The 10,000-nt window shown below is 28.6% G+C and overlaps 1 protein-coding gene across 1 annotated transcript in view; it reads right to left on the minus strand.

The window, feature by feature from the left end:
* LOC136089417 (uncharacterized) overlaps positions 1-10,000 on the minus strand; it is a 103,429-nt gene that overhangs the window by 72,509 nt on the left and 20,920 nt on the right. The window contains exon 2 of the mRNA XM_065815399.1: positions 1,168-1,653. Within this exon, the coding sequence (XP_065671471.1) occupies positions 1,168-1,653 (486 nt within the window). The remainder of the gene's footprint in view (positions 1-1,167; positions 1,654-10,000) is intronic.

A 10,000-nucleotide genomic window follows, 5' to 3' on the forward strand; every position in this document is an offset into this window, starting at 1 on the left:
AAGATAAATATTAATGCAAATAAAAAATATAATAATATTTCTTCTGGAACCATCAAATTTTTTCAAAATTTTGTTTTTGAAAAATAAGTATAATGTAAGTTTTAACTAATGGTTGTAACTATCCACTAAAACAATGAAAATTTTATTAAATTTTGACTTTTTTTAATAAAGTTTTATTTCATATTAGTACCTATTTTCTTATTTGGTAAAAATGTGTAGCGTAACGGAAAGTGTGATGTTTAACGAGGAGGTTGACCTGGGTTCAAGATCCAATGACTGTTTACACTTCCTTAAAAAACACGTTGCTTTTACATTGAAAGGATTAACATTGAATAATCTAACGTTATAACGTTTTGTAAAGTAATGCGTGATAATTAAATTCAAGATTTTTAATTTTTAAAAGATTCTGAGACAAAATTACTTCAAAACTTTATCTAAGTTCATGCAATAATTATAGGATACAATTAAAATTTTGTTAACAACCTGAATTTTTAGACTCAATATTGATAAAACACTTTTGTTTCAAAAAAGATGTTGAGTAGATTTAAATATTATAAGGATTTAAAATTTTAAAAATTAAAGTAGCTAGTTCCACTAACATTTTTAAAATGAGTGAATAAGAAAATTCCCTCTGTTAGAAAAAACAAAATTTCAAATTGCTATGGAATAAAGTCACATAAAAAAGTAAAATCAAATTAAATTAATTTTTAAAGTTCTTTCGTTCGTTTTACAACTCTGTTCTAAATGATCAGGTTAATTTAAAAGAATGCTTATGTTTTTAAAATTGAAAATTGAGTCGTGGATTTTTTAGTACCTAAAGCGTTTTGAATTTAATGGCTTCATTTGCAGGTTTCAAAACTCTGCAAGTATTATCAAGAGGACAAGACTGCTTAAGCATATTTAATGAAATTTCTTTGAAGATTTAGAAGAAAATTAATAAAATGGTTGATTCAAATAAAATTGTTTAACCTAATTTTACTTAATTTTTAATTAAAATATGCTAGGGTTATTTTAGTTAAGCAGTCGTCAGCTAGTAACTATAGTAATAGCTTGATTTAGATAGGATGTGAGTCATAGTAGTTTTAGCATAAAAAAATAGTTAAATAAAAAAAATTTATCTAAACTATGTTAAACATTCATAAAAAAATTTATAAAATAATTAGTTACTGTCATTTCCAGCTATAACTTTGAGGTCTTTAATGTAGCCATCAGTTGCAACGTACCATGGATCTGCAGCATAAACAAGAACGTTTTCAAAAGTTTGAGGATTATTGTTAACAATGCTCTGAACAAGTTTTCCGTTTATGTATGCTGAAGTTAAATAATTTCCGTCAACAATATCTTGACATACTTGAATAGTAGACCAGCTATTAAGTAACAAAGGAGGGGAGTAAATAGCCTGTTGGTATCCATTGGCCGAACAAACAATGTTCAATATTGCGGAGCCATAGGGTGCAAACCAGAAACCAGGAATTCTATCTCCATTGCGCGAATTATCTTCTCCAACAGTAAAATGAATAACACTTTCCCAATCACGTGAGTATGATAGAGGTTTAAGTTTAAAAATCACATAGTATCTCTTACCCCATGACGTAAGCTTTGCAATTAAATTATTTCGTTTCAACAATTCGTCATCAGACCCATCAAAAAAATCTAAAATAATTTTTTTTTAAATCAAAAACTATTCATCAAAAAAATTAACTTGTAATTTAGAAAATCGTAAATTCAGAAATTGAAATCTTATTTTCCAATGAATTGAAAAAAAAACAATTTGAAAAATAAAAAAAGCTGAGTTAGGTCAATGGTGGAGAGTGCTGTTAATAGACCTTGTACTGAATAAACTTATTTAATATTTTGTACTTAGAAATCAGTTAAATCTATTTCATCCATTGCAATAGATGAACCAGATATAACCAGGGCTGGCTTAAGGGTATATGGCGCCTATGGACATTTTTCAATTGGCGCCGCCTCCCTCCCTCCCTTCCCTCTCTCCTTTGCCCCCTCCTATCCTCTGTATAAGAAAAATAAATCGTATTATGGACATTCGGGGTGATATTTCAGCATTTTTATACAATTTAATCTTTCTTGCTTTTACAATAGCAAATGATTTAATCATATCTTTTAAGTCCAATTCTTTCGCAGTTGCATGTGCTATTGATAAGATTACGAGACCATTCATTCTATCCTGTGTCATTGTTTAAGTCCATCTTGGAAAAGCTTCTCTCTGCTGTTGCAACAGATACAGGTAGATTTAGTAATATTCTGAGAGAGAAAAATAAGTTTCCCAAAGCTGCATTCAAATTGTTTGAACAAATAAAGTCTAAAATATTTCTTGGAGAGTAGTTTTCCTTAAAATGATTTCGCAAATATTTATTCGCTTCAAACAGGTCAGTTCCAGCAACATCTTTCAACTCATTAAAAAAAAATAATTTTTCTAAAACCATGCATCTTTTTAGTAATTCATCTTCAGTAATGTCCTTGGCATTTAAACTGTAAAAAAAGTTGAACTGATTATTATGCTGCACAAGCATTTCAAACCGATCCTGCAAAGGTCCAATAGCGTGACCTAAAATGCTGTTGAAGAAGTTAATCTTAAAATTGTCTTTATCAGTCATTGATTCCTTTTGATTTTCATAAGCAAACATTCTTTTTTTGGTACGACCACGCTTTTTTTCAAATTCGGGCTCAATATCTAGCTCAACAGACAATTTTTTTGCCGTTTGTAAGATCTTTTGTAATTTTTTACAGTTCTATAATCTTTAACATACTCCAAAGTGTTTGAAATTAATAAGAAAGCCTGAGGAATATTTAATCTGACTTCTTGAAGAGATTTGCATGTTATCTCAATCTGACTCAGCACATCATACCAAGTGATAAGGCAGAAAACAAATTTAAAGTCAAATTTCTGCAATAGTGCTATGGACTCAGATTTATTTTTTTGTTGCTGTTACTGAAGACACAGGTAATTCGATATTCCAGAAGCTTTCTAAAGCTTGTATTATCTCTCTCAGTTGATGTCTTAATGGTTTTAATGCATCAATTCTACTTGCCCATCTGGTTTCACAAAGTCCTTTTAAAGTTAAAGCTTTGACAAATTGACGTAAAACGTTCCATCGCTGAGTTAAAGATGATAAAAATACAAACAAATGTTGCACAATGTCAAAGAATGTGACTGCGTCTAAACAGCTTCCAACAGCATCATTGATAACTAAATTCAGTGAATGAGATGAGCAAGGAACATAAAAGACTTATGAATTAAAATGAAGGATCTTGACTTAAACTCCTTTTTGTTTGCCTCGCATGTTCGATCCACTATCATACCTTTGTCTTCTTAAATCTTGCATAGAAATTCAATAAGAATCCAAAGTTTCTAATACTTTTTCAGTCATTCCAGCGCCTGTAGTATCAATAATGTCAAAAAGGCTTAAAAAATGCTCTCTTATATCAACGTAGCTTTTCTTTTCATCTGGAGTGGGCAGTATTGATACAAAACGTAGAATTATTGTCATCTGTTCAGTATGGGAAATATCTGGAGTACAGCCAACAATAATTGAGTAGTATTTGCTTGCCTTCAAATCAACTACTATTTTTTCTTTGACTGCTTTAGATAAAATTTTAATAATTTCATTTTGAATAATTTTACCCAAGTAATGACTGTAAATTACCTTGCTTTTTATTCTCCTGATAAGCTTTTTCATCATAGAATCAAACTTGGCAAGCAGTTCCACTATTTTCAAAAAGCAACCACTATTGTCATCATAAAGTTTATCTGAAGTCCTTCGCACAGCTACATTTTGGGACCCATGAAATTTTATAATGGAAAAAAGTCGCCCTAAGATGTATGCCGCCAGTGTTTTGTAGTTTCGCCGATTTGTCTCTGCTGAACTGTATCAATTATAGATGATCCTTTGAATCTTTTTATAAGTTCATGCCATGTCATATAAAAATTTAAATGATCTAAACTTGTCTAGTGAGCATTCAATCTGTTATTTAAGTTTTTCCATTTTGATACGCCTTCACCAGAAACCTGTATTCTTTTTAGAAAAGAGCATGCAACAGAAGCAAAAGGCAGCGTCTTTTGTTTTAGAATAAACTAGCCACTCACGTTTATACATTTTCCCATTTTGTAGCTTCCGAAAATAATAACTTATATTAAATTTTAGTAAAAGGAAAATCAAAATCCATTATTTGAATTGGACCAATTTTTACCAGCAGATCTGTTGATGACACAATTTTTTTTAGACCAGCTTCCAACATCCAAGCAATTATTGGAGATTTCTGGTTTAACTGCGCATGTTGTAGACTCAATGACGGCGTCCATTTGGTTGCTTGCTTCAGAATCATTACAATTAGGATCATTTTGGCTAGTTGATGGCTCACACTGTAATCGAATTTTTAAATATTACTCAAATTTTTAATGAAATTCTTATCAAATTTAATATGAGATGAAATTTAATATGAGATTGTTAAATGTTTGATTTTCTTACTTGAATACTTTTGATAATAATAAATGGTACTGACGCAACTTCTGAGAAAGTTTTTAAATACTTCTCCAAACTTCCCTTATACTTTGAAACCTCTTTTTCTTGTTTTCTTTTTAGGTTTTGAGCCCTGATAATTTTTTCTTTCCAAACATGGAGGTTGTTTTTATATCCTATTTTGAAACCTTTATTTGTTCACTTAAATTTGCAAAGAGTACAAAATGTAACATGCGTTGAATTGAGTTAGCTTTATAAGCAAAAACTTGTTCAATGTATATTATACCAGTAATACTATATAAACTGTTTTTTTTAGGGTTCCCACAATTATAGAAATATTTCTTTAAAAATTTTTTTTAGAAAATTGAAATCTTAATCTAAAAACTATTTTATTTTTAATTTATAATTATCTTTAATTTTTTTTGTTTTTGAATTTTGAATTTTCTACTTTTTTGGCGCCCCCTTGGAAGCGGCGCCTGTGGCCAAGTGGTGCATGGCCCCACTGTTGAGCCGGCCCTGGATTTAACTATCTATTTCATAACAAAATCTACTTCATCCGATGTAATGCATTGCAAATATTTCACCTTTAAACAATGTCTCTTTTTTATGTTTAGGTTAAATTTTTTCAGAGTAAACCAGCAGTTAAAAAAACTTCGTGGTTTTTTAATAACAGTGGCTAATCTATATAATAATTGCTATCTAATAAATTATAGCCATCTAATAATTATTAACAATCTAATAAATTATAGCCAATCTAAGTTTTCAATTCAAATAATTTCCTATATTTAATAGTCTTATGTTTATTTAATTTCAAAATATTTATAGTTTTCTAGAATAAATAAATCGGAAATTTTGGAAATGGCAATCCATAAAAACCATCAAAGAAAAGAGGAGGGGGGTTAGGGGCAGGAGGTTAAAATAAAAGTGACTGAAAAATAAAATTAGTATGAAGGAAATTATAACTGAAGTCCCTTTTTACCCCAAAATATAACTTTAAATAGGCGCAACAATATTGCGTAGATGCTATAAATAGTTAAGTAACTTAAAAAAATTATTTGAAAACCTCAAACTTTCTCAAAAAAAAAAACAAAAAAAACCGCAAGTCTAAAAATCACATTTAAATAAATTACAGCTAAATAGCATGTTATTATTGATAGAGATGTAATTTGAGAATGTATACATTTAAAAAATATAGTATTATTTACTAAACGTCAGTACTCCTGACAATAGCTAAGTTGTATAATATAAGAAAACGTAAAGAAGGATCGTGTATTTATAATATAATAAAACTTTACATAACCAATGCAGCAATTACACCCGAGTTAATTAAGAGAAAAATGCAGTACTTTTTTTAATGAAAAAATGTGAACGAAAGTGTTTGCAAACGTCTAACTTAAATAAACTTTAAGCTGTGTAATGTTAAAACATAAATCATGTTTTACAGTTTTACTTTTACATAAAAATTGCACTTTGGCAATATCTCCTTAATTTATATTTATAGCATTTATTTACCGTTTTATAAAGTCTTTTGGGTGTTAAACAGTGTTATTTATGAACAAAATGTTTTAGTGACCGAAGTGGTTTGCACGCAGCGTTTCTAAAGCGACTTGCCAAATCCTTAGGCTTGGGTATTTGATTTTTTTTTGTTTAATTTTTTAAAATACTAAATAAATTTTTTTTGAAGTATTACTATTATAATATATATAACATATATAAAAAATTTATATATTATAACGATAAGATTGATTTAATGTGTAATTAGTTTTTATAAGAACCTTATAATAAATTTATACCAAGTATTTACATTTTATGATAACTAATTTCATAAATTTTTGTTTATGGTGAGATGCATAATAATAATAATAATAACGAAAAACCAAAATTTTTTTTAAAAAACCTAACAATAACAAAGTATTGGGAAAAACTCACTGCGCATAAGTCATAAAGGAGATACAATTGTTACTAATGAGCTTAGGTTATTAGCTAAGTTTGCGCGTTTAACACAGATTAAAGAGACAACTTTCTTAAGTGAAAGAAAACTTTTATTTTCTTCAAAACTATATAACGGGGCAATTTGTCATTCTTTTCTTTGTTTTCATTCAAAGCTGTAATTAACCCATAATTTATTTTTTTGTGATTATAAATCTTCGTCAAGTTTAGTACAGTTAACCGGTTCTTGTTTATACTTTTAACATTTTTAAGATATTTTTGCTTGCCCTTCCTTCACTATTAACAATATTTAAAATCTAACAAAATGACCATAGACACTAAGGTTGACTTTTACAAAATTCAAGTTAAAAATAATATTTAAATAAAAGGAATTTGTATAGTATTAATTTGATTGCTCATTTAAAACCCCACAAATACGGTAACTTTGAATACGTATTATGTAAAAGCAAAACCTTTTCAAAAAAGCATTGTTTTATTTTATAATTTATTAAAAACAAGTGTCTAGCTTCGCGTGAATTTATCATTGATATAATGATATAATATTATTTCATAGCAAACACTCTTTTTTTTTCTTCTTTTATTTTAATGGGTATGTTTTAAGTGGGCTAACATAAAAAGAGTTTCATTTAAATTAGTTTCACTTACTGAGAATGCAAGTGGAACATCTTTAAATGTTTCAAAAAAAATTCTCAACAGAAACACTTTTTTAAAGGTCAAAAGTACTTTTTTTCCTTCATCAACACGACGAAACTGTTAAAGTACATTACCTAATGCTTGGCGTTCTAAAATTGCAACTACCATCTGGCAAACGATTAAGGATGATACTTACATTTAATGGGTAAATCCCATAATTTTTTTCACAACCACTAAGCTACCAAGGTTGCTGATTAACTTTTTATTTGACAAATAAAATCTTTATACGTAAACAAAGTATGTTATGCTATAGCCATGAAACATAACCATAGTAGGCAAAAAAACTTCTTTAGATTTTATATTCTTAAATAAATAAACAAAAGTTATGTATTTTAGACAAAAAGCTGCTACACAAGCTGAGGCAGTGTACAAAGTATTCTGACTCATTTTTTGATATAAATATTCAATTTATTTAAATCATCTTTTAAGGAATAATAACAACCAATAGACAAAGTTAAAGTTTAATGAATCAAAATACAAACTACTTGAATGTTTAAAGTTTGAACAGTTTCATAAAAATTTTTGTCATAATTACAACTTTAGAGAAAAAGATGATATGTATAGTTATCTTGCTATTTAAGGTAAACCCGGTTTACTCTTCCTAAAAGGATAAAAAAACTATGGGAAAATAAAAGCCACAAAGTCCAACATAAAAACGAAATTCTAATCTCTTGACGCATTGAATGTGACATGATAATGGTTAAACCCCTAGGCTCACAAATGTTTGTTTGAGAAAAATGTAAATATATTTATATTATTTATCAGATAGAAAAATAACAGTTGTGGGGTGTTGGCATACTTGATAGTTATATAAAAAAAAGCACATGTTGTTTTACAGTAAATTTCTTTTCATACAACTAAACTTCTCTTTTAGCTCATTTTTCATTGGTTTGTTGGCTTCTTCAAAATCATTTTTTGCTAAGAGGTATTTGCCATGGTGACAAGTTTGAGTTGGAGGACTTATTTTACATAAGATGTTGTCATCAGAAGATACTATGCTATCTTTTTGATTTGGCCATCAATAAAAAATTTTTCCGAAGGGAACCTTTTTTAGGCAGTGAGCCTACGTAGCAGTTGCAGTTATCTAAAAATATTTAAACATAAAGTTAATGGATAAATAATGAAACTTATCATTTCTATAATAAGTAATCGTTTAAGTTGTAATATTGCTATCAATGTTTATCAATGTTATATCAATGCTTTTTACTTAGTTTTATGTAGTTACGTTTTTGATTTAAAAATATAAACAAAATATTTACCCACGCAACAACTTTTGTATACCATTGATTTTTGTGAACCATTGCCACCAAATCATTTTTCAAACATTTAACAGAAACTTCGGTTGCTGGTTTTTGTATTTCTTTATAATTCTTGGCTTCTTTATCTTCAAGTTCATTGTTTTTGTTTTCTTTATCAATTGGTGCAGCGAATTTCCAGTTCATAAAATCTTACTACATCGAGAGAACAAAGATTTATTTCTTAGCTTGAAACAAGCTCATCAGCTTGAGGAATTTCTTTATTAATGTGTTTACTTCCTCTTGTGACATCTTATTTCCTGTATCTTTTCTATTTATGAAGTATTTATGAAGAAGTTTTTTCAACGTAGTGGAACAACAAAAAGTAATTTTTGTTGACAATGTCCAACCTTAATTTTGGAGCTTTTGAGAATATATATTGTTTATTGGGGTGCGCATGATCTTCTCCAATACGGTCACAAAATTAGAATAAACTGGCAAATTGGCATTCAACTTTTTGATATAAATTTTTTAAACTTAATCTAAAGAAGAACATTGTTCAGATTTGTTATGCTGTTCTGTAAACATTTGCATTTCTAGTTTAATAATAGTTTCAAAAGATTTAGTATAACCAGTATCCTGACAAAAAAGTAATGTATTTAAACCACAAATTTTTTTGTACTATTTTTTATTCAGGCTTTTTTGCCGAGTACTTTTTTTTCAGTACTTGTGAACAAGCAATTTAATTCAACTCAAAGGTTGTTGTATAGCACTTTAATCTCAAATTTCATAGTATTACCACAAAGTTCTGTAGTTTTCTTATAACTCATAGGAGTGATAGTTGCATATATTTTAGGACCAGTTAAAGTAACATTCTTAATTTTTGCTATACTAACCATATTGTTTTAGACGCCATACCCATATTTCACTGCTTTTAAAACATCTTCTGCTGTTACTTTCGCAACATCTTCTGCTGTTACATTGCCAACATCTACGTAACTTCTCAATATTTTTTTAGCGAATGCACTTTTCCTATTGCATTGGTCTTTTTCACAGCAAAGCTCGTATCGTAAAAGTTTAAAATTCTTATTTTTGCAGAGTTGGTACAAAGATTCAACTGAATAATTAGCATGATAACACTTTGAACTAATAAATTTTGCAAAAATATTTAATGTTTCTAGCTCATCTAGGCGTATTTGATTTAGAACTGACTCAGCAACATAGATAACAGAGGAAATACCTTGATTGCAGCATTATAAAATTACTAGATAAACATGGTTTTAGAGAATATCAATTTTTTGGTAAAAAAAAATCTATATGCATACGTATCTCTTTCCTCCCAAAGAAGTCATTTTGTCCCTCTATAAACTTCACAGGTAGTGTTTTTTGTGAAAATTCTTTTAATCAAAATGCTATCTTATCATTTAGTTGTTTACATGCTTCACCCTTTGTGTCTTTCCTGTTGTGCATATCTTAATAAGGATTTCATAAAAGCTGTGATGCAGTATAATACATGTATGATCATAAAATACATCTTCATCAACATCTATTTTATTTTTTATTTGGTTGAATTTATCCAAAACTTCAAACAGCTTATTGCATTCATAGCATGCAGAATCATATAAAATGATACATGATTGAAAT

The sequence above is a fragment of the Hydra vulgaris genome, chromosome 13 (assembly GCF_038396675.1).
Source record: "Hydra vulgaris chromosome 13, alternate assembly HydraT2T_AEP".
Lineage (NCBI taxonomy): Eukaryota > Metazoa > Cnidaria > Hydrozoa > Anthoathecata > Hydridae > Hydra > Hydra vulgaris.